This window comes from Lepidochelys olivacea (genome assembly GCF_965140295.1).
Source record: "Lepidochelys olivacea isolate rLepOli2 genome assembly, chromosome: 4".
Taxonomy (NCBI): Eukaryota; Metazoa; Chordata; order Testudines; family Cheloniidae; genus Lepidochelys; species Lepidochelys olivacea.
Window position 1 is genome coordinate 113,578,960 of NC_140414.1, and position 25,728 is coordinate 113,604,687.

At 39.5% G+C, this 25,728-nt stretch overlaps 1 protein-coding gene across 2 annotated transcripts in view; it reads left to right on the forward strand.

Annotated features, from left to right (window-relative positions):
- SEPSECS (Sep (O-phosphoserine) tRNA:Sec (selenocysteine) tRNA synthase) overlaps positions 1–25,728 on the forward strand; it is a 48,220-nt gene that overhangs the window by 10,160 nt on the left and 12,332 nt on the right. For both annotated transcript variants that reach the window (XM_084625972.1, XM_084625971.1), the window contains exons 5-8: positions 2,018–2,171; positions 6,648–6,750; positions 11,545–11,674; positions 12,150–12,241. In XM_084625972.1, coding sequence (XP_084482098.1) covers positions 2,018–2,171; positions 6,648–6,750; positions 11,545–11,674; positions 12,150–12,241 — 479 coding nt within the window. The remainder of the gene's footprint in view (positions 1–2,017; positions 2,172–6,647; positions 6,751–11,544; positions 11,675–12,149; positions 12,242–25,728) is intronic.

Sequence of the window (25,728 nt, forward strand, 5' to 3'; positions counted from 1 at the left end):
AGTATTTAACTAGGCAGCCATAGCATTCTCTGAACATAGGTAATTATATGAAATGTGGTTTATTTAAGATATTTGTAATACCTGCTTATATACAGAGGAGAGGTTAAGAAAAATAGATTTATATTAGGAAAAAAGAGTAAGAGGAGACATGACTGAATTGTTCAAAACTTTTATTTAAATAAGATGGATGCCACCAAATTAAAGAATGAATAAGTGTCTCAAAAAAAAAATGGCAAGTATTGGATGTTTAGGGATTGGTAATGTTTAGGGATGCAGAGTCTCTTACCCCTACCTCACCAGTCTGAAACCAGCCTAGGTCAACAGTGACTAAGTCATTGCAGTATGATGGTTTCAGGTTGTCTAGTCCAAGTTCTTGTGGACAGGGGCTCACTCACAATTTCATTCCTCCATGACAGAGCTGAGGCATATTGTTAATCCAAGGAGGGAAGACCCACAATGATGCTGCCATGCTAGATTGGAAATCGAAGAATTTAGTTTGGTCAACTCAATCCTATTGCACTGGGAACAGGAGCAGGCTTGATGGGAGTTCAGTACAAACTTCTTTGCATAGATGGAAATTAGTGTGTGAAATGGACTGCTAAAACTGGCAACTTGGGATGTATGAAATTTAAATTTATAAATAAAAAAAGGGTACAAATACTACTTAAAGAGGTGACCAGATATAGATGGATCACATGACTTCCTTCCATAATAGGAAATTACTTTTTAATCCTTATTTTGCTTGGGGATGATAGTTTAAATTACTTTAATTTTTCTGTTTGCATGCCATTCAGTTAAAACTGATGGTGGAAAACAAAACAGAACACTGGGGCCTTTTTCTTTACGTTTTAGTTGGTACACAAAGTATGGAGGCTAAAAGTAGTGAAACTTCTAGACTTGCTAGATCCACTGTGGAGGAAAATATATGGTTCTACAAAATCACACCATATTTTAAGTATCAAACTAATTATTTTCAAAGAAGTGTTTTGAATTTTAATAGAGCCTTAAGTTTGCAGGCCTGTTCATATAGTTAACATGCATAATTGATCTTTTCAGTAACTCCATAGGTTTTAAATTATGCCATTTTGTCATGTACTGAAAAAACTTACATGTGGCACTATGGACTTGTGCAATTGGATAGTTCCTCAAGCAGTGGCCTAACTGAAAAATGAATATATGTGCACAAAAGCAGTTTAACCATTTATGACTTAGTGCATTTGAAAAAAAAATTTAAACACATCTGTCTCTTGGGTATGATCTTCAGTGAGGAATATCCACATATAAAGTTTGCAGTTCAACTGTTTTATTGAGTCTTTGTATCTAAAGAAGTCTTAACACTTTTTAATGTGATTCTTTTCTTTAGTGTTTGCTTAACTCAAACATGATTAGCAAATTTGGCTCAGATTTTCCAAAAACAAAAATTTCACTTACAGAATGAGACCAAATGTGGACATTTCAAAACTCTGATGAATATTTGAGAGTTGAGAATGAGTAAAAACAGGATTTTGATGAAAGTTGAGTTGCAGCCTTAACTATAGCATTTGCTGCAAACTGATTTTATTTTTAGAAGCTGTTTGATTAGTATTTTTAGCATTTTTTTCCCCAGCAGTACTGTTTTAATGTACCTTGGAATCTTGAAAGGGAAATCCTTTTGACTGATTTCACCTGCCTCCCTCATATTGAATATTTAAAAACAGAATTGGGAGTGAAGGGGTTAATCTGCTTCAGTAAGGGAGATTTCCTTGAACCTGTTGCTGCTATATGATTCAGCTTGCAAAGAGCACTAGCTTTTACCTAACGCCCAAGCTCTCCAGTGGGCACCAGTGAAGTTGTCATTTATGTACTTTTATGTTCTAAATGATTCTGAATCTCTGAAGTAGTCTCTTACCAGAATAAGTGAGTAGAAATAAAAAAATCTGAAATTAAATCAGAGCCAATAAGCATGCATCTAGCCTGAAGATATAGACCTGTAAAATTACTGCTTAATACACACTCTTATTTTTATTGGCTGGGTTAGGTTTTGAGCCAGTGGTGATAGAGAATGTATTAGAAGGTGATGAGCTGCGCACGGACGTAAAGGCGGTAGAGGCTAAAATCCAGGATCTTGGGGCTGAAAATGTTCTCTGTGTTCATTCTACTACATCTTGCTTTGCTCCAAGGGTACCTGACAGGTAAATAATCCTCATATAATGCTTGGTAACTATTACCAAAGTTTTAAATAACCTTCACATTTATGCTCATCTTTCTAAAATTGCTTAATTACTACTACCAATAGTTAATGAAGCAAAATAGATACCACAGTGAAAGTTTATTTCCAGTTTCCTCCTGGAATTCAGGGAGCAGGAGGATGGAAATAATGCGCCTTCTGCAAAAAAGCATACCAGAAGAAGCAGAAAAGGACGGAGAAGAAACAGGGCAGATCTTTCTTTTCATACCTGGCTGAGGATAATAATCTCATTGCTTTTGGTGATATAAATGTGATTGTAGCCAGCAGTTTTTCATGTGATTCCACAGAAGTGGGTAAAAATGGTCTTCTGTGGAATCATACAACAGAAGCTTCCCTGGTAAGTCAGAGGTCACATTTTTCTTGGTTACAGTTCCCTATGCTGCTGTCTTCTTTAGTTCACTGATCACAGATGAATTTTTGGCACCTTAGAGACTAACCAATTTATTTGAGCATGAGCTTTCGTGAGCTACAGCTCACTTCATTGGCTCACGAAAGCTCATGCTCAAATAAATTGGTTAGTCTCTAAGGTGCCACAAGTACTCCTTTTCTTTTTGCGAATACAGACTAACACGGCTGTTACTCTGAAAGATGAATTTTTCTCATTTGACACTTTTGATAGCCCAAGGTGGGATGTCTGTCCACTGTGCAAATACCAGTGTAAATATACTAGTATAGCTGCAGCATTGCAAACCTGAAATGTAGATGTACTGGATGGATATTTAAAAAAAAAAAAAATTTGCTCTGGTTTCTTGGTTTGAGCACTTACTAGCTGATCATGTGATGCTGGCACTCTGTTTCCAGCTGTTAAATCACATTAAAATAAGCTTAACATACATTACATTCTTTCCTAATATTACATTTCCATGCAAGCTATTGCTGTAATTGCCACAGGGATGTTATTCAATCATTACTGACAAGGGAGATGAACCACACAGTCAAGAATGGGAGATAATATGGTCTTGAAACACTATATTAAGATGTGGTCCGCACTATGAAATCTTTGAAAACTCTTGTTCTGGAAACGAGAAATTGGATTCTTATGGCTAAATGCACTCAGTATGTTGGGACAAATTTTCAAAATGAGACCAGTGATAGTTGCTTGGAAAACCTGCTTTTGTGAACGTAAATACTGTCTGCATATGCAATTAGATAATAATAAACCCAAATACTGGGTTTTGCCAGTGTACAGTTGTATATCTGTGGGCTCATTTGTGTTCACAGTACAATTTGTTTAAAGTATAGGTTTTAATAATATTGTTGAGGTTTTGAAAATATAGTACCTTAACTTCAGCATAAGAATTGCTTAAATTAGGTATAATTCCAAAACAAAATAATCTTACTGCTGTTATTTTCTTTCTGCATCATATGTATCTATTTGCTTTAATTGCTTTGATACCTAGAAATTCATAACTGAATGTCTGTGAAGTTAGAAATGAAACACTATCATCTTACAGTTGAAAAATGGCTAGTGAAAAATATCTTTCACTGTTATCCTACATTAGTCAAAAGTGTCCCACATTTTATTGATTTAAAAATAAACCCAAACACTTATACATGTTGGAAGGAAAGTGGGATGAATAATTCTGTCAGAATACAATGAACATTACCTGAAGATGAGTTGGAAAATGTATTGGCCAGCTTGAATCAAAACCACCAAATCAACTAGTCTGTTTTTGAACTAGCGTAAATTTCTTTCACTCCTCTGCCTCCTCTCCTTTTTTGAGAAGGTAGTGTTCTGTCCCCTGTGACTCTGAAATAAAATATAAGTTGGGGCTGCTTTATAGCACACTACAGATAGAGGGTTTTGAGCTTTTTATTAAAAGGATACTTCCAACCATCAAAGACCACAAGATGCATATTCATAAAAGGAAGGTGAATCCCATACAAGATCCCTGCAGGATACCTTTTTATATGCATGTTTTTAAATATCTGACATTTTTGTTTTAATGCTCTGTCATAGAAGTATGCTGAAATGTAAATTTTAAGCAAATGTCATGCTACATGAAATTTAACATTTTTATTTTTTTAAAAGGTCTTTTTAAGCCTAAATTCATTGTGTGCCCCTTTCTAAGTATTACCACTCTTTATTGGAAAGAACAGAGCCGTAACAAGGGATTTTAGTGCCCGGGGCAAGTACATTTGTGCCCCGTAGAGGTGATGGGTGGAGGAGGCTTGCAGGGTAACATGCCACCCCCCCACCCACTATTTTTGCCTTCTATTGAGTCGTGCCCCACAGTTTGAAAATAGTTACCTCTTGCCAGAAGCCAGTAGATTGGAAGCTAGTGGGAGCTGCGTGGGCCCCTGGTTCTTTGCACTGTGGATTTTGCATGTGTGCAAAATCCAATTGAAAAATTTTAACTTTTCAAAGAGAATATTTTCAAAAATAAATATAAGAAATGTACACAAGTGGGGGCGGGGGGGAAAATCAAGGGATTTTAGAGAGATGCCAGAATTGGAACCCTTTTCCAATGTACTAAAAGCAAAGATCTTATAAAATACAAGAGGCCCGGAAAGTTCAGTGAGCTCTGCCCGGTGAACTCCTGCATCTATGCAGAGCTTTATAGACTTTAGTGGGGTCCAGAGGTCCACCCACATGGAGCTCATTGCAGCTCTGAGCCTGTATGGTAAGTGAAAGTTTATCTGGATTGTGAGAAATCAATTCCAGCAAGGTGCTGATCCATGGATCTTTGCAGTCAGCAATTATAGGGCTACCTATATATTAAGCCTAAGGAAAAATCTCTTTTGTTAGTAAGTTATCTGAGTTATATGAAAGCAAAGATATTGGCCCAAATCTTGAAATGAGTGTTGCTTGAAAAAGAAGAGTACAGGATTCAACTTAGTGTAGAGGAAAGATTTATTGGTAACTAGTAAAATAAAATGAAGATGGTAGAGAAGACCCAAACACAGAGAAATACCAACCATCCAGATATGGTACTAACTAGGACCAAGTTCATGTGCCTTTAAACTTAGCTGGGATCAAGCATATTCAGACTAGTATAGCTGTCCTCTTTTGGGGCCCGTATTTGGGAAAGCGCTTAAGTCAATGGTCTTAAGAACATGCTTGCCTATATTAAGGGCCTTAAGCATCACCCTCTGACCCTGCAACTGCAACATACTTTGGTTACTATATTGTGGTTATCTGAAGATACAATAATTTATGTGCATCATCATTTGACTTTCTATGCTATTTGCTTTAAAATTGTACAAATCTCTCAGCAGGTTCCAGAACACACATTCTTAATTTAGATTTATGTGCAGACAAAGTCTAAAACAAAATAATTTGGTGTGGCAAAGGTGTCAGATTGGAGTAATGGGAGCCCAAAGTCTACTTCCCACAGAGTACATATAGTATGAGCAGCAGGAGTGCATGATTCTCGTCCTAGATCTGTCAGTATTTCTCTCCTCTTCTGGAGGAACCATTTGTATTGTCAAGAGGACAGAGTTACTTCCATTCCAAGTTACTCCTTGGTCTCTGCTTAGCATGCAGATGAGCACCAATGGATGTCAAAGGTGCTGGTGGTTTTTGAAATATGATTACTAAGGTTTGTACTGAGACTACCAACCCATTAAACATAGGCCACTCAATAGCTATCAGAGGGTAACAACTTTAGTCACTACCCAGCTGGGTTAGATTGAACTGGGAACCTAAAGGTGAAACGTTCCCTATCCTGTGCTACTTCCAATCTCTTTAGACATTTCATTCCCCACACAAATTTTGAAACTTCAGTCAAACCCTTTGTGGGGCTTAGTGCTATAAATTGAAAAAAATACAGTAAGCTGAAACATGCTTTAAAAAACCATATTTGCAACTCCAATTATAGTTTTTTGCGGGGGTGCTTTTTACTAAAAAGTTCTTTGGAATCAAGGTTAAGCATGAAAAATTTGAGCCCAACCCAAAAGGTTAGAGAGTGGGTATAGGTAACTAGGAATGTTGGTTTAACAAAAAAACCTTTCCATTTAACTATCAGGTCACAATGGTAATACTAAAGTATGTCTACTCTCAGCTGAGAGCATGCCTCCCAGCCTCGGTGGACAGAGACTCGCTAGTTCTTCTTGAGCTTGTATGCTAAAAATAGCAGTGTGGACTTTGTAGTGCAGGTTAACTACCTGAGTTAGGACTGAGGAAGTCAGGTGGGCCTGTACTCGAGCAGCTAGTCTGTGCCACTGCCCATGCTCGGAGGTCTGTACTGGTATTTTTAGTACACTAGCTCAAGGAGAACTAGCATGTATCTGTCTACCCAGCTGGAGGCATACTCCCAGTTGCAGTGTACCCTAATATAATTGTGGAGAAGTTTCCTTTTCCGTCACTTGCCCCCATTTTGATCTTCTTGTATTAATTAGTCCTTAAATGGCCTGACTCATACCATAACTTCGTGTTCGGTTATAAGTGTTTTCCTAATTTGCACTTTTATGTTTGTAGACTGGAAGAACTGGCTGTGATTTGTTCTAATTATGACATTCCTCATATTGTCAACAATGCATATGGAGTTCAGTCTTCAAAATGTATGCATCTCATCCAGGAGGTATGAGGCTTGTATTTCAAATGAGACTTTTTAAAATGATATATTTATATTAACCTTTGATATGCAGTTATCTAGAACTACAAAATGCACAACATGGGCACATTCTGTCAAATGTTTTTGCAGACTTGAATCTAATCCCAGGCAGTTTTGCATGTCTGAGCAGATTCAAAGGACAGAGTAGTTTTTCAGAGCTGCTTCCCCCTGCTGACAAAGTCAAGTGGGCCAGATTGAGCAGAATTGGTTTCCAGCAACCTTCCTACATTTCAGACTAAAAAGGGTTTTCTTGAAGGGTTATTTGGACTCCCCACAACTTCTCATAGTTAGGGGCTTGAAGTAATATTCATTAGCTTCTGATTATTATTCACACTACAAAATCAGAAACATACAAAGTAAAATTGAAAGAACAGGAAGAAAAATAATTTCCCACAAAACTTGGGATTTTTAATTGTCAAAAATATGGAAGAGACTTCAGGGTATTGGTGATGCTAAATCAATAAAGTATATATAAATAATTTGTCAAAGGTAATGCACCATGTGAATTTGAGGCTGAGGAAAGGCAAGGTAGTAGAGGAAAGAGTAAGGAAAAGAAAGGGGTTGGGGGGGAGGAGAGTTCCAAACTGTTGTTTCTCAAAATGCCAAGCAGTATGTGGCCCTTCCAGCTGCTTCTGATTCTTTTTCTAGTGTAAAAATTAGGATGGAAGCTTTTCAGTATTCCAGATGTCATTATTATAGAAGAAAGTGAGTTAAAATTGGCAGATGGTCAAGCAAACTGCTGCTGAAAGTGGGGGACGGAACCACAAAAGGATAATCCTTTTTTAAAGTGAGAGAGAGACTTGGAAGAAATAAATATATGCTCACCTTTTCTCTACTGTCTGGAACATAACATTTTCCCCTATCTTTGCTTCATTTTATTAAGAAATACTTTTCATAGTGGAAGGATGTTTTATGTCTTCTTAAAACTGCTTCCTAAACTTATTAGAACAATTATATTTAAAATCGTGGACTGTAATTGAATAGGAATTAAGACCTCTTCAGGATGTGAATTATTAGGTACCTTATTCCTGATGCACTTCTGAGGTGGCTGAAGGAATATGACAGAAGTGCCACAACATCTTACCAATGTCCACCTCATCCTTGCTTATTGCTACAAACTGTTCCAGGGAGAGGAACAACTGACTGATACTGGATAAGCTACTTTGTTTGTTTCAGAGTAGCAGCCATGTTAGTCTATATTCGCAAAAAGAAAAGGAGTACTTGTGGAACCTTAGAGACTGTTAGTTTCTAAGGTGCCACAAGTACTCCTTTTCTTTCTACTTTGTTATAATGCTACTTTTTAAAAAAAATGCCTGTTTTGGGAGAATTGTTTGTTAAATGGACATTTCCTAATATGCAGCATCAGCAATAAAGCTGTTAAAACCCTTTTATCAGTAGTTGCAATCTACATGTGTTTTTTTTTTTTTGGTCAACAGCACCTTCAGAAGTGTAGATTGAACAGACTGAGGTCTTTAGGTATTTTGATAACAGTCCTTTTACTAGAAGTTCATGGAAATTCCTTGTTTGAAAGGGACACTGTCAACTTAAATCTTTCTGAGAAATGTTTTACTGACTGTTACAAACGTCTAATCTGGCTATAACTGAAAGATTAGAGGAAAATACATCTTTCAGCATGTTTAACATCTGACAGCACTTTTTGTATCATTTCTAATATTTCCCTTTTGTGTTGGTTCTCACACATCAGCAGGATAGAGGAAAACATTTTACAATCCCTATTTTTTCCAAAAAAAACCCACAGGCACAGATAAGGGATATTACTTTGGGTCTAATGCCTGAAACTACTATTTTTTTAAAAAAAAACCCTAGATTTCAGGTTGATGATGACCCTTTAATAAAATTATATTGTTTAATCTTCACAAGCATTAATTTTTTAAATAAAAACATTTGAAGTGAGATTATGGCTGCTATGTGCTCTTGAGTGGTTGAAGGCCCTTGGCAAAACATATTTGAGACATGAGGATGGAAAAAAATTTCTGATGTTTTATAGTTTACTTGATATTTATTGTACCTACATTATAGTGGTTTTGTGACATGTAATTGTTTGTGAAGCATTTTGATTTTCACATGGATGGGCTGTGTAATTGCTGAGTATTATCCTACAGCTAATGAGGGTTTCTTATCAGAGAAACTATATTATTATAGGCTAAACTTATGATCAGAATGTTAAGAAACTTAATTTCCTGTGTCAACTCAAATGGAAAAAATCATTTGTAATGATAATCTTGTCAAGAAACACTGAAAAGCACAATTATGTGCATTAGTGTATTGGGCTGTGCATTTCTTTCTGGCTTGTAGCTAGATATTTCTTATGATATAATCTTAAACATTTAACTGAAGTCATTATTTCAGAGTTTGTTAACAAAAGAAATCTCTTTTCTTCAATAGAAATTATACAATCTAGGAGGAAATTAATTTTAAGGTATATTTAGGAGCCAATGCGTTCCATGATAACAGTGGCAGAATTTGTCAATGGTAAGGGATGTCTTGGAGAATCATGGGCCCTGGGAAAAGTTCAAGGGTCCCAAACCACTATCATCCTCAAGATATTGGGAAGTTGGGGCATTCCACCCCTCCAATGTAATGATAGATATCGATGGAAGGGGAAGCTACATGAAGTTCCCAGGGCACCTGCTTATCCATGTTGTCACAAGGCAAGTGCGCCTCATGCCCTCTTGGGGTGGGGTAATTATTTCCCCACAGTCACATCCTTCCGATCACCCCTTGTCTTGGGGTAGTGTGGCCTAGTGGTAAAAGTCAGTGTGGCTACTCTCTCAAGGTTGTGTGGCCCAATGGCCAGAGTCAGGGTGTGGGACCTAATGGTCCAAGTGAATATGGCTTCCCGGTTCAGCCAGGGTGTATAGCCTAGCAGCCACAGTCAGTAAAGCCACCCTCTTTCAGGGCCGCATGGCCTAGCGGCCACAGTCAAAAATGTGGGCCACCACCCCAGGGTGGCTGACAGCCAGGTAGGGGGATCTGGGCCCTCCCTGCTCCACCATGTCCAAGCTCAGGGCCATGTGAGTGGCAAGTATGCCCACCACTGAGTCAGCAGGGAATCCGTTCAAAACATGCTGACCTCACTCAGCACCACAACTTCTCTCCCTGAGCTACTTCCTACCTGGTTCCTGATGCCAGGGATTCTGGGCTCCCCAGTCAGTGAAGCTCCCAACATCGCCGCCACTCCTTGGCCATCCTTCAGAGTCTCAGCATCCCTGGCTTCTGCCATCTGGGTCTTCTGCAGTTCATAGGCTGGAGTTGCAGCATGCATTTTCTCTCTTCAACAGTCAGCCCTGAATGGGCTGAGCTGCTCCCTTTTATACCTAGTCTCCAGCTGGAGCATGCCCAGCAGGGCCGCAGGGGTGTGGCCTCTTCAGCCCGGAGAGTAGAGTAAATTCTCACAGTACCAGTGCAGAGCAAGTGTACCCCGTCACACTTGTACACACTCATTACTAATAGACTAATGGATTGTTCATAGGTACCATGATGAATGCCAGAAAATAAATGCTAGAAGGATGGATCCAACAAACCAAAATGGAATGGGAGGATGAGAAGGAAAAAAACTAGATTTTTTTTTTTTTTTTGAAGCAGGGGAGTGATCCTGTTCCCAGTACCCTGTCAACTGCCCCACTTTTCCCTTTCCCCCAACTAAATGCAGGTGTTAAACCTCTGGCATTCATCTCCGCACCAAAACACTGCCAACTCATTGGCTCCCTCCCACTCACCACCCAAACAGCTGTTTAAAAAACAGAAGTGACAATACATGTTCTATGTTTTGTTATTGTCACAGATACTAGTAACATTCATGTAGCTTGATTTAATATATAAATAAATTGTGTGCTTGAGTATATTATACTGATTTCATGCTGCTACAGACGTCTCAGCTAACTGGAGAATTCATAAATTTGTGGCTTTTAAAAGGCCAGAAAGGACCATTGTGATTTTTTTCTAGTCTAACCTCCTGCATAACACAGACCATAAGACTTCTCTGAATTCACAGGATTTGTGCTTCAGAAAACGGAGCCTTGATGCAGTATTTACATCCTGTGTCTTGGAGAATACTTAGCCCCCTGGTTATAATGACAGTTTGTTTTATTGAGGGGAACTTGACTCCATTTGCAGTAGTGGAGTTACTTGCATTTTCATATTATAGGCAATCTTACATGATACAACTAACTGAAATCTTGGTAAGGACAGTGATTGAGTGTTCTCCCACAATCATCCACTGGTTTTAATGGGAATTATATATCTGCACTGAGAAAAGACTCTGTTTTCTCAATTAAACATAGCTACACCGTGGCCATTTTTATATATAAATATAATCCCTGATTGAGACTCAATTTGGTAAACTTTTGAAATGTTGTGGGTTACTGACTTTTATAGGAGTTATACAGTTAAAAATCCATGCAGTACTTTGAAAATGTACCGCATTGTGTAAGACTTCAACTTAGTTCAGTGTTTCAATTCCTTGCAAAATAGGGATTAATAGTAGAATTACAGATAGATGAACCTGTGGTGATATGTAGCAATGCAACCATGTTCTTAGTAAACACTACTGAGAAAAGGAACTTAACCATTTTAATTTTGTTTTAGCTCTAATGTATTTTCTATGAGAGTTTTATTAATGTAACTTGCTGTCCATTGCTTTTACACATAATACAATTGGATGCTGTCAAACACTTGTTCCTAATGTGTACATGTGTGTGGGGTGGTTGTGTTGTTTTTGTTTTGTTTTTTTGTTTTTAGGGTGCTCGAGTAGGTAGAATAGATGCTTTCATCCAGAGTTTGGACAAAAATTTTATGGTTCCAGTAGGTGGTGCTGTCATTGCTGGCTTCAATGATTCCTTCATCCAGGATATCAGCAAGATGTACCCAGGTAAATAATTGACAGATTGATTCATCTTTGTGAAATAACTGCAGAGAACATGAATATCTGCTTGTGTGTGTGTGTATGTATGTGTGTGTGTGTGTGTGTATATATATATATACACACATTCATCTTTGTGAAATAACTGCAGAGAACTTGAATATCTGCTTCATATAGAAGCAGATATTCAAGTTCTCTGCAGTTATTTCACAAAGATGAGTGCGTGTAATCTGTCAAAATATATATATATTAATAGACATATATTTTGACAGATTACACACATTCATCTTTGTGAAATAACTGCAGAGAACTTGAATATATGCTTCTATATGAAGCAGATATTCAAGTTCTCTGCAGTTATTTCACAAAGATGAATGTGTGATATATATCATTTTATGTGTGTGTATGTATGTGTGTGTGTATATATATATATACACACATAAAATGAGAGAGAATTAAAATAATCTGTATATCATTGCTTCAGGAAGAGCATCAGCATCTCCTTCCTTAGATGTCCTCATTACACTACTGTCCCTGGGTGAAAGTGGCTACAGACAGCTACTAAAAGAGAGAAAGGTAAGCTTTCTGGCAAACAGCATTTCTTTTTCTTTGTAAATACAGTGCAGTCACAGTACAGCCCAGGAGCATTCATATATGAGTATATGCAGTTTGCCTGTTTATCACTGGATCCCAAACTAGAAAATTAATCTAAAATCCTTTACTGTATTTCAGGAGCCACATGCCTCATTGTTTAAAAATATATGTGACTTCCAAAATAAACCTTTTACTTTTGAAAGCAACAGCAGTGCAAATTCCAGACGGTTTCTGACTTTGAAAACAAAATTGCTTGAAACATGGATCATTTTTTTAAATGTTCATGTATTTGGCCTGAACATTTCACTTCAAAAGCACGCAGTTCACAGGAAGAATACTAATTGAAACTTGAAAACAGTTTGTAGTAGAGTTAATGGGAGTGGTTATGCTTTAGTTGGACCATCTAATTTCAGAAGTGCTATCAATCTAGGCAAATACTTCCTTTGTGGCTGGGTCAGGCATTTTGCAGCCTGTCAGTTATACATGACCTAAAAGAAAGTTGTGAGGATTTGATTTTATGTAAATGTCTGCATCTTCTATTACTTTATTTTGTATTGGGCTTAGACATGGTGTCTCTTGTCTATTTGTGCATATCACATGCGTGAAATAAAACAGTCTGAACTTCATAGTCTCTCTTGTTCAAATACAATTCCATCTAACACCTTTAATCATTAGATTCACAAATAAGGTGGTATACAGTAGTTAGCTATATTTTGACTAATGAACAAAAAAGCTGAGATTTGCATCAGTAAATGTTTCCTTTTTCTTCCACCCATTCCCTTAAATAATTGTAAACAAATTAATTATGCCTTTCCGTAAAATTAATTTTGATTGTGCGCTTTATAACGATGGTGAATATGTAATGTGGAGCTGTAGGAATTGTCCATGTCACAAATATGGTAATTCTTTAACAAATAAAATGTCTTAATGAATAGCTGTATATTTCAAAAGTAATGACATTATTTTCCTGGAACTAGGATTCTAAAGTGAATAAAACATCAGATATTTACAACTTCAATAGGCAGGTCTTTTTATTCAAAATGTGGCTCTACGCTGTAAACATACTTTATGTATGGTGTAAATATTTCCTTTATTGGATTTGTGGTAGGAATGAGAACCCTTTTTGTTTAAATGTTCTTGCTCCTGAACTGTATAACTCTAATAGTGATGTTTATTGTCTGTGCTCTGTGGAGGCAGAGCTATTATGCTCTCAGCAGGAGCTATTTATAGCTTGACATTGAATACTTCTTTCTATATTGGTGCAGCCTACACCTACTCAAAAAAGAAGTGAAGCTATAAAAAACTCCATGTATTTTTTCTTTCTTTTCTTACCTTATCCTTATTCACATCAAATGTTACTTCAGGTTATTTGAGCTCAACTCAAAACAAAAAGCCCAGATTTTTAAATAAAGAAGGATAATCTCTTGCAACAGAGGGAAGCAAGAACCAGACTACTCTGTTTCTGCCCTTCACTGGGGAGAACTGTGTCAAGGTGTAAAATGTTATCTGGTGGCAGAGAGAGGAGTGTGCATGCAATAGGCGGGCCCAGAGGTTCAGGGCCTACGGCAATATGGAGGGAGTGGTTGTGTGACCAAGGGCAGAGCAGTGAGGGGATCTAGCTGATTCGCAGGGCTCGGGCTAAGGGGCTGTTAAATTGCCGTGTAGATGTTCAATCAGTCTGGCACCCGGGTTCTAGGACTCTGTGAGGTGGGAGGGTCCCAGAGCTCAGGCTGCAGCCCGAACCCAAACATCTACACCACAATTAAACAGCCCCTTAGCCTGAGTCAGCTGGCACAGGCCAGCTGCAGTTGTCTAATTCCAGTATAAACATACCCCAAGTGTGCACGTATTTAGAGTGCAAATGGCTGGGGCTGGCAACAGGTGAACCTACATGAGAGACTGATGTGTCTTTAAGGGACAAATGCAGTGGGTATGTCTGGGAAGGAAGAACTGATCACAAACACCTTCACCGCTGTTTTGCTGTCTCCGGGGGTTGGGGGGGGGGGAATGAAAGCAGTTTTTTTCTTTCTCCCCTCTTCTAGCCCTGTCACCTCCATCATCACACTTAACACCTAGTGACAGTATTGCCTCATGCATTTTATATTAATTGACACAGGGACTGTCTCTTGCTATGTGTTTACAGACTGCCTAGCACAATGAGTTCCCAGTCTTAGCTGGGGACTCTAGGCACTACTGGAATGCAAAGAACAATAATAGGCACATAGTCAAATATGACAAGTACATGAATGTTTTCTCTCATTTTGAATTCTAGTATTATGTAAAGGTTAGATTTCTAAGAGGTGATCTTTTGGTGCTCTTACATAATATGCTTGTTGTGCATCAAATTCTATATTTCAGGTTTTAACATGAAACCTATATGTTATATACTTATTTCTTTGGCTGAACCAGACAATATGTACCAAACATAGTAGTAATACAATTCCTGACACCCAATGCAAAATATTACTCATGCTGAGGAGCAAATGTTAATAAACTCAGAATAAACATGACAACCAAGGAACCTAAATTACAGTATCAGATTTAACATTGGTTACCTATACTGTGGAGAACATCTTACTGCTCTGTCTAACTATTTGATATGTTGGTGATATCAGGAAGGCAACTACAGAGTGTTGTGCTCAACTATTTAGCATTTTCCTTAGTTTTCTCAATAACCTAATGGTCAGGATGTATTGGCTACCGGTGAGACACAGCCAGCATATGTTATTTCCTGCTTTTGAAATGCAATGCAGATTTTGTTTTGGTGACTAGGTGTTTCTAACTTTAGTTATTTACAGAGCCACTCATATTCCATAATGACACATGAGTATGAAGTATTTAAAACTACATGAAAGAGAAAGGTACAATGGAGAGGAACATTTTGATTTGTAGCTGTTTTACATATGTGTTACCAAGAAAATGTAGACTGTGTTGATAAATATGAATGTACTATATTTTGTCTCTACAATTCAAAATCAAGTTATATTGCTGCTCTGCTTACAACTGAACTTAGGAATAGTGAGAGAAAATACTCATAATGCATATTAAGACTGTTAAGTTTTCAAAATGTTAGTACTCCAATACTTTCACTTATTCAGATGAGAGACATTCGTTGCTGTCTCAGAATTCGTGAAGTGTTAGATTCCCATGTTATAGTTTGTGAGATTTTTTGAGTTATTGCAGGATTTTCTCTTTATATGGAACTTTCAGATGCTTTGTAGAACCTGGATTCAGACCCACAATTTCCATGACTTTCTCACTTAGCTGACGTTAATGCATAAATTTAATATCTTAAATTATGTTTTGCAATTATGCAAGCACATGGTATGAGTAAATGGTCAAAAGCAGTATACATGTCCAGAGTCTGTATTAGAGATGCATGGATCTAAAGGTCATGCAGACACAGAACAGTGTGCATGGTAGGATTTACATAGTTGAAAACAAAAACAATTAAGTTTAGAACATGAGGATCCCGTTCAACAATGTGTCGTCATCTTACCTGAGTGGTGGAGGGTTGGGCGTTTTTGGTTTGTTTTCTTGCATTTTTAAGCAACTATTTTGGAGCATTTAACCCTCCATTTGTAATCCAGTTTCCATTTTTAAAACTGACATTAATTATATACCAGTGTTCGGAACAAATGAGATTTCAGCTTAAGCTCTGTGTCATTTCAGAAATTGGACTCTGCGTTTTAGCAAGCTGTAGTTCTCAGTGGTTGCAGAGGGGTTTTCATTTTTAATTACGCTTTTCAAATTCTTCTACTTCGTGTTTTTCTTGTGGATTCTTAAGACTATAGAATGTCTAATCTTGTATTTGTAATCAAATACAGACTATATAATTGTTTTAAGCATTTAAGTTCTTTACAGTATGTTGTCCAAAGGTGTCTTCAAACAAGTATATTGAAGGGGCTCTCTCTGGAACCATAATGTGTGTTAGTAGATTTAGTATGGGCTGGAAGACAGGAACTTCTAAGTTCTAAATTTCTGTGTCACTTACTTGTTATAAGGTCTGGGGCAAGTCATGTAGGCCTGGTCTGCACTAAGAATTTATATTGGTAGAGCTACATCCCTTAGGGGTGTGAAAAATCCATACCCTGAGAGACATACTATTCCAGCCTACCCCCAGTGTAGACAGTGCTAGCACAATGGAACCTAACTGCCCCCTCTGGGGAGGTGGTTTACCTCCGTCATGTACTCTATTGGTAATATCTACACTGAAGTGCTGCTGTGGCGCAGCATCATTTTAATTTAGACATATCCCTAGAGACTGATTTCAAAGGTGCTGAGCTCCTGCATTTCCCATTTACTTACATTGGAGCTGTGGGTGCTTAGCCACTCTGAAAATCAGATACAATAACCTCTCTGTTCTAGCTTTTTTATGTGAAAAATAGGAATTGACAGGGGTTTTGAGATTAATGGGTTTGTAAACTGCTTTGAAGATGCCAGGTGCTAAGGATTAATTCTGAACCTAAAATAGTTCAAATGTCACAAAAAAACCAAACCCACATACCTTAGCTTAATTTCTTAGGGTGAGATTCTCATACTATCCCATCCTCATTAAGCCAGGTAAAAGGGACAGGGCTCTGAAATCTCTATATCTGGCCAGGGAGGCGCTGCAGAAGATAGCTGTAAGGCTATCCTCTGAGGAGCACTTTGCAAATCCTGAAATAGGAGTGGGATGGGGCTCTGGTCAGGAGAGGTGTATTGGGGGAAGGGTCACAGCATGCATATAACTATGGAAATTCTGGGCAGTGCTGCAGCTCACAGGGCAGACCCAGGAGGCTGCCATAACTGAGGGTGTGTCTAGTGCTGCAGCTGTGCTGTCATAATGTAGATGCTTCCTACATCAACGGAAAGGGTTTTTCCATTGATGTAGTTAATCCATCGACCAAGCTGCATCTACAGTATCTATATACAATAACTGGGTCGCACAGCGTGAAGCATTTTTCACTGCTTGGAGTGATATAGCTAGGTCTGTCTAATTTTTCAGTGTAGACCAGGCCTTAGTCAGGCCCAAAGGGCTTTCTGTGTTATGCCAGGGATGTCTCCATCTCTCAGAGTAACCCAGGATCAAGAAGGCGCAAAGATGGCTTAAAGCCATGATCGCTCCCACCCCTCCAGAACTGAAGATCTTGCAGAAGGAAATGATACCATAGTTGGGACCCTCCTTCCAGGTGATGATGTGATATCCTGTCGCACTGAGGATACCTCTCTGAGGGAGGGAATGCCAATTATTAGGAAGAGACAAGTATTAGTAATGGGCAATTCAATCATTAGAAATGTCTATAGCTGGGTTTGCGATGAGCGGGAGAACCGCATGGTGACTTGCCTGCCTGGTGTGAAGGTTGCGGATCTCTCAAGACCTCTAGATAGGCTCATGTGTAGCGCTGGGGAGGAGTTGGTGGTTGTGGTACATGTAGGTACCAATGACATAGGGAAGGATAGGAGAGAGGTCCTGGAGGCCAAATTTAGGCTGCTAGGTAAGAGATTAAAGTCCAGGACCTTCATGGTGGCATTCTCCGAAATGCTTCCAGTTCCACACGCAGGGCCAGTTAGAGAGGCAGAACTGCAGGGACTCAATGCGTGGATGAGACGATGGTATAGGTAGGAGGAGTTTAGATTTATTAGGAACTGGGGAAATTTTTGGAAAAGGGGGAACCTATACAGGAAGGATGGGCTCCACCTAAACCAAAATGGAATCAGATTGCTGCCACTTAAAATTAAAAAAGTTGTAGAGCATTTTTTAAACTAAGGGCTGGGGGAAAGCCGACAGGTGCGGAGGAGCACATGGTTCAGACATCCCTTAGGGGAGGATCTGTCAAATGAAAAAAAGTCCCATTCAATTACATCATGTAATGGCCAGCAGCTTAAAATGTTATGAGTTTTTAAAGTGCTTATATATCAATTCTAGAAGTCTAAATAATAAGATGGGTGGATATAGATATAATAGGCATCACAGAAACTTGGTGGAATGGGGATAATCAATGGGACACAGTAACACCACGTTTCAGAGTAACAGCCGTGTTAGTCTGTATTCGCAAAAAGAAAAGGAGTATTTGTGGCACCTTAGAGACTAACCAATTTGAGCATAAGCTTTCGTGAGCTACAGCTCACTTCATTGGATGCATACTGTGGAAACTGCAGAAAACATTATATACACAGAGACCATGAAACAATACCTCCTCCCACCCCACTCTCCTGCTGGTAATAGCTTATCTAAAGTGATCACTCTCCTTACAATGTGTATGATAATCAAGTTGGGCCATTTCCTGCACAAATCCAGGTTTTCTCACCCTCCGCCCCCCCCCCCCCCGAAACTCACTCTCCTGCTGGTAATAGCCCATCCAAAGTGACCACTCTCTTTACAATGTGTATGATAATCAAGGTGGGCCATTTCCAGCACAAATCCAGGTTTTCTCACCCCCCCTCTTTTTTCCCCCCCAAAACTTTAGATAAGCTATTACCAGCAGGAGAGTGGGGTGGGAGGAGGTATTGTTTCATGGTCTCTGTGTATATAATGTCTTCTGCAGTTTCCACAGTATGCATCCGATGAAGTGAGCTGTAGCTCACGAAAGCTTATGCTCAAATAAATTGGTTAGTCTCTAAGGTGCAACAATTACTCCTTTTCTTTTTAGTAACAATATTGGAAGGACAGAACGGATCGTGCTCGTGGGGGATTGGCACTATATGTGAAAGAAAGCGTAGAATCAAATGAAGTAAAAATCTGAAATGAACCAAACTGTACCATAGAATCTCTGTGATAGTAATTCCATGCTTGAATAATCAGAATATAGCAGTAGGGATATATTACAGACCACCTGACCAGGATGTTGATAGTGACTGTCAGGGAGATTAGAAGGGGCTATTAAAATAAAAAACTCAGTAATAATGGGGGATTTCAACTATCCCCGTATTGGCTGGGTACATATCACCTCTGGAGGGATGCAGAGATAAAGTTGCTTGACAGCTTAAATGACTGCTTCTTGGGGCAGCTAGTCCTGGAACCCACAAGAGGAGAGGCAATTTTTGATTTAGTCCTACGTGGAGCATAGGATCAGGTCCAAGAGGTGAATATAGCTGGACTGCTTGGTAATAGTGACCATAATATAATTAAATGTAACATCCCTGGAGCGGGGAAAACACCACAGTAACCCAACACTGTAACATTTTAATTTCAGAAAGGGTAACTACACAAAAATGAGGAGTTTAGTTAAACAGAAATTAAAAGGTACAGAACCAAAAGTAAAATCCCTCAATTTAAATGTGTACCCCAAATTAAAAAACATAAAAAGAGAACCAAAAAAGAGCCACTGTGGCTAAACAACCGAGTAAAAGAAGCAGTGAGAGGCAAAAAGACATCCTTTATAAAGTGGAAGTTAAATTCTAATGAGGAAAATAGAAAGGAGCACAAACTCTGGCAAATGAAGTGTAAAAATATAATTAGGAAGGCCAAAAAAGAATTTGAAGAACAGCTAGCCAAAGACTCAAAAAGTAATAGCAAAATTTTTTTAAAGTACATCAGAAGCAATATTGCTAACTGCTAAACGACCACTGGACGGTTGAGATAATAAAGGAGCACTTAAGGATGATAAGGCCACTGCAGAGAAACTAAATGAATTCTTTGAATCGGTCTTCACGGTTGAGGACGTGAGGGAGATTCCCAAACCTGAGCAATTCTTTTTAGGTGACAAATCTGAGGAACTGTCCCAGATTGAGGTCTCATTAAGAGGACTTTTTGGAACAAATTGATAAACTAAACAGTACTAAGTCACCAGAACCAGATGATATTCACCTAAGAGTTTTGAAGGAGCTCAAATGTGAAATTGCAGGACTACAAACTGTCTGTAACCTATCATTCAAATGAGCTTCTGTACCAAATGACTAGAGGATAGCTAATGTGATGCCAATTTTTAAAAAGGGCTCCAGAGCAGACCCCGGCAATTACAGGCTAGTAAGCCTGACTTCAGTAGCGGACAAACTGGTTGAAACTATAGTAAAGAACGAAATTGTCAGACACATAGATGAACATAATTTGTTTGGGAATAATCAACATTGTTTTTGTATAATGAAATCATGCCTAATCAATCTACAATTCTTTGAGGGGGTCAACAAGCATGTGGACAAGGGGGATCCAGTGGATATAGTGTATTCAGATTTTCAGAAAGCCTTTGACAAGGTCCCTCGCCAAAGGCTCTTAAGCAAAGTAAGCAGTCATGGGATAAGAGGGAAGGTTCTCTTATGGATTAGTAACGGGTTAAAAGATCAGAAACAAAGGTTAGGAATAAATGATCAGTTTTCAGAATGGAGAGAGGTAAATAGTGGTATCCCCCAGGGGTCTGTACTGGGACCAGTCCTATTTAACATATTCATAAATGGAAAAAGAGGTAAATATTGAGGTGGCAAAATTTGCAGGTGATACAAAACTACTCAAGATATTTAAGTCCCAAGCAGACTGCGAAGAGCTACAAAAGGATCTCTCAAAACTGGGTGACTGGGCAACAAAATGGCAGATGAAATTCAATGTTGATAAATGCAAAGTAATGCACACTGGAAAACATAATCCCAACTATACATATAAAAGGATGGTATCTAAATTAGCTGTTACCACTCAAGAAAGAGATCTTGGAGTCATTGTGGATAGTTCTCTGAAAACATCCACTCAATATGCAGCAGCAGTCAAAAAAGTGAACAGAATGTTGCGAATCATTAAGAAAGGGATGGATAATAAGACAGAAAATATCATATTGCCTCTGTATAAATCCATGGTACACCCACGTCTTGAATACTGCATGCAGATGTGGTTGCTCCATCCCAGAAAAGATGGATTGGACTTGGAAAAAGTTCAGAAAAGGACAACAAAAATGATTAAGAGCATGGAACAGCTTCCATATGTGTTGTATGAGTGCAGGGCCTAGCATGGTGCAGCCTCTAGGTATTACCATAATCCAAGGCAAATAATATTTTTTAAACCCACCATCTCCTAAGAGATGGAAAGCCCTTTAAGTCTAGTTTAGCTTCTCAAAACTAGAAGAATTCTGCAATATAAATATGTAGTATGATTCAACTATTTGTGAGAACATATCTCCAGTAAAGATTCTGCATTAAAATGTAAAGACTCCAAAATTATTAATGTCCAATAAAATAATTTTCCTGTCCAAAAATGGGTATGTGTGTATTATGCAATATGTATATCTGCACTGAACGGTACATATTGTAGTAGATGGCTTTAATAACGGCTAAACCTAGAAACCATAAATCCCATTTCTAAAGACTTTCCCGTGATATTCATAGACTGGATTTTTGTGTTACTACCTCACATTTCATGGTCGGTCTAATATGAAACCTCAGGCTAGACTGATTTCAATGAAGCTGTGCTAATTTACAGCAGATGAGGAACTGTCCCTTTATATCCAGGTTACCAAAATTGGCTCCAGAAACAACACTGATTTTTTTTGCTCACTTCTTCCAAAGTTTCTTGATAGTTTTATGTATACTTCTGTGAAGCTTGTGATTATATCTAACCTGACCATGTCATTTGGCACTTCTGATATACGCTGCTTCTAGGATTAACTGAATTTTCAGGTTTCCGTTAGATGTGATTGTTTCAGGGGGTTAGAAACCAAGCTAGAATGCCAGAAGTGCAACATATTTTCATATAACAGCATTTACTCAATAGCTAGCTAGTTTGTGTGGTACAGTTGTTTCACATTTTCAGTCACTCTTCCCCCTAGCAATTTAGCTGACATTTACTGTGTAAGTAATTCAATACACCTTTTAGTATGATAAGTCTTTTAAAAACTGAATTATAGTGCCTACCACATAAAAAATCAATTGTATTTACCTACATTTCTTTTAAGAGCTCATTGTATATATTTGCTTGGGGTGCTTATAAATTTTCCATGCAGCAGAAAATGATTTTATAATAGAGGTCAACTATAGACTTGACCCCCCAAAATATTGCCAAATCTGAAAAGTCATTAATTTATTGTACAGTGAACTGCTTAGCTAACTATTTATTTATAGAAGATCTAGATGTTGTTAAATGGAAAATAAAAATTCTAAAATGCAAAGCATGCTATTTTACAAAAACAGGAAAACATTTAAATTTGTATACAGAGGTTTTCAGTCAGTTTGATGAAAATGCAGATACCTAGGTTTCCTCTCCTACTTCTTCATTCTTCCCTGATTCATCTAGTCCCTCCACATGCAAGTAACAATTCTGGGCTAATTGAGTGGTTTAGATTTCTAATCATAAATGAGGAAAATGTACTGCTATAAGTAGCTAAGTTAAGAACTCAATTATACAAATCGGAAGTTACTTTATTAAAGGGACATTGTCAAATGTACTACACTATAGGGAAGTCCTCAAATGAGACACCCTTAGAGTGTTAAATTGTTGGGGAATATCTTACTGTTCTCATCTCTAACTTTCTCTCATCACCATTCTCAATAAATGTATTCTGAGAACAGCCATTGTAAATACACTCCCTTGCAGTGTTATCCTCTGTTGCTGCAGAAGTAAATAGCCAATAGAGGGAGCACAAAATAATGAACAAATCAGATTACAAAAATGATACTGATCTAATAGATGAGCACATTAGAGATGCTTATTTACTCCTGAGGGAATTCTGCACCAAAAAATTGAAAATTATGCACAGTGTTCTAAAATTTTGCAAATTTTATTTGTCAATAAATGTGGAGGCTCCAGCATGGCAGTAGGGAGCACAGGGCACTGGCTACACAGAGGTAGGAGTCACCCTGGACCCCTCCTAGGACACAGACTCGGCAGTGGGGCTGCACCTGACCCTGACACAGTGCAAGGACCAGGCCTGCCCCAGAAACACCACAGGCCCTGCCCCTCTAATCCAGATGCACCAGGTGTGGGACAAGCAGGTTCAACCCAGCAGGATCCAAGTGTGGAGCGACGTAGTGTGGGGGAATCCAGGTGTGCGGTGAGAGGGTTCTGTGTGGGACAGTCAGTGTGTATGTGGAGGATCTGGATGCACAGGGGCTCGTTGTGGGTTCTGGGTGCAGGGCTAATGGGACTCTGCAGAGGGGTCCAGTGAAGGTGGTTGGGGCTCAGCAGGGAGTGTGTGTCTGGGTATGAGGGGATGGCACTCAGCCGAGGGTGTGGGGGAGGGGAGTGTCAGGTGTGTGGGAGAGAATGGGGCTTGGTGGGATGGGAGTGTGGAGGGCTCAGCGAGTGGGTGGTCCACGTGCGGAGGGGGGTGGGACTTATTGGGGTGGGGGTTCGAGTGCGGGGGTTCAGCAAGAGGTCGATGCAGGGGGTGAGGCTCAGTGCGGGGGTTCGGGTGCAGGGAGCTCTGTGGGGAGGTTCTGGGTGTTGGGGGATTGAGGCTCGATGTGGGGTCTGGGTATGGAGGGGTCCAGATGCATGGGTGGCGGGCAGCTCCCCCACAGTGACCCCTCCCTCCGCAGCTGAGGAGTGATGGGGCAGGAAGCGGGAGGGGGCAGAGCTTCCTGCAGCCGGGAAAGGTTTCTGGGGTCTGACTTGGCCGCAGCTGCTCCTTGCAGGGGAAGAGGAAGTCCAGTCCTCCCCCAGTCCAGCCAGGACTAGCAGCTGGGCCCGGCACAGGGTAGGAGCCACTGGCTGGGGCATCTTCATCCCCACCCCCTTCTGTGATTTACCTCTCTGTCAGCTGCTCTGGGTGCCTGAAACAATGTGCCTGCTCTGCTGGGGAAGGTGGGTGACCACACTTGCAGCTTTCCTTTGCTTCCCAATCAGGAAGTCAAAGAAATCTGTGGGAATATGAATTCTGCGCACACGCTGTGGCACAGAATTCCCCCAGGAGTATAACTTATTGTGACAAGAAAGTGAATAACAAATGAATATGGTGTTTGTCTTCCACGAGGAGCAAGAAAAATGTGCCTGGATATGGGAACAAATGTTACTTTTAAGCTTCTAAGAGGATACTGTAAATAAAGCCAACTGCAAACTGTTGTACTCAAACCATAGAAGTATTGGGTTTGGTTTCAAATTGCCGCTGTAAAGCAGTAATGATTTGCCACAAGTTTCTAGTAGTCCTCCTCACTGTCCATAGAAGCCTCTTGCAAGTTTTTTTTCTCTAACTAGACATCTCAAAAGCTTCATGCTGTTGTCAGTGAACTTAAAGGTAGTTTGATTAATTTTGTTAGGTGGCATGACACTATTTCTCTGTGTTTGAGTGAATCCATCCCATGTGATTAAGAGGGTCAGCTCAGGAGCCATTTTCACTTGATTTCTCTAAGATGGAGGCTACAATTCAGTTCATCGCAGTGGCCCAGGAAAATGAGGTATACACATTTCTCAGAACTGCCCCCCAACCCAGTTGGTTCTGTAAAATCTCTGAGGTGCTACCTACAATGGTATCTTTAATTCACCAGAGCTAACTGGTTCCAGTCAGAGAGGTACATGTCAGAAGGTAGGATGATGATCCACACATGGAGGATGCTGATGCTGCTGTGTGTAGAAAGGAGGGTTCTTTGTCAAGTCCTAAAATTGATGAGGATGTCGAAGCAATGGCCATGAGAAAGAATGATGGGGAGAAGTAGCAAGCAGGCAGTTGTACTGAAGTGAATGGTGAACAAAATCATTATAGTCAGGAGGAAGAACAAGCTGATATCTAATGACCAGGAATAGGCTACCCAAACTTAAATCCTCTTTGCCTTTGTGCCCCCCCCCCTTCTCTCTCTCCCTATGTCTACCAATGTGAAGTGCTGAAAATGACAACTCAGAGGCCATAGGAAGTGTTAGGAAGAGTGGTGTTTGTTCTGACTGTTGTCCATCTGTTCTGCGCTGAGGTGTGAGGGGATCATCACTAACACTGAATTGTTTGGTTGGTGAAGACCTGAAGCAGCTGTGATGTGTGGGCTTTTTTTTTTTTTTCCTAATATCGTGATGTCGCATATGCATTAGTCAGGATAGGTAGGCAATTCACGTAGGCATCTCTGCTTTTGGCATCCTTTTCAATAAAGGAACTGTCTGATGAAATGACATCTGAACTTTTGATACCCATCTATAATGTTTAGAAAGCTTGAGCAGCAGCTGCAGGGTGACCAGCTACTTTTCCCAGAAAGAGGACAGGGACGGGAACTGTCTGCATGGCATAGTTGACTGTGGAGGAGAATATAGCGTATGGCACAAAATACATTCATACTCATACCAATGCTCTCTTGCTTAATGTGAAGGCAGATCAGATGCTGACCTATTGTCCTTCTTGTGTAGAAAAAGAGGGATCCTTTTAGGAGCTGATGGCAGTTGCAGGCCTCTAGTGACAGATGCCAAACTGCACTTTTTTTCTACACTCAGACTGTTCCAGATTAAAACAGTGCAAGCAGCAGTTTGGCATGACTTGGCCTGCAATGAAGGTAGAACAGTGTTCTCCTCACTTTAGACAAGTGGGTCCAAACCTCCCCAACTGTTTACCTTTAAATCAGGGCTTTGGAGCTGTGCTCCGGCTCTGCTCCAGCTC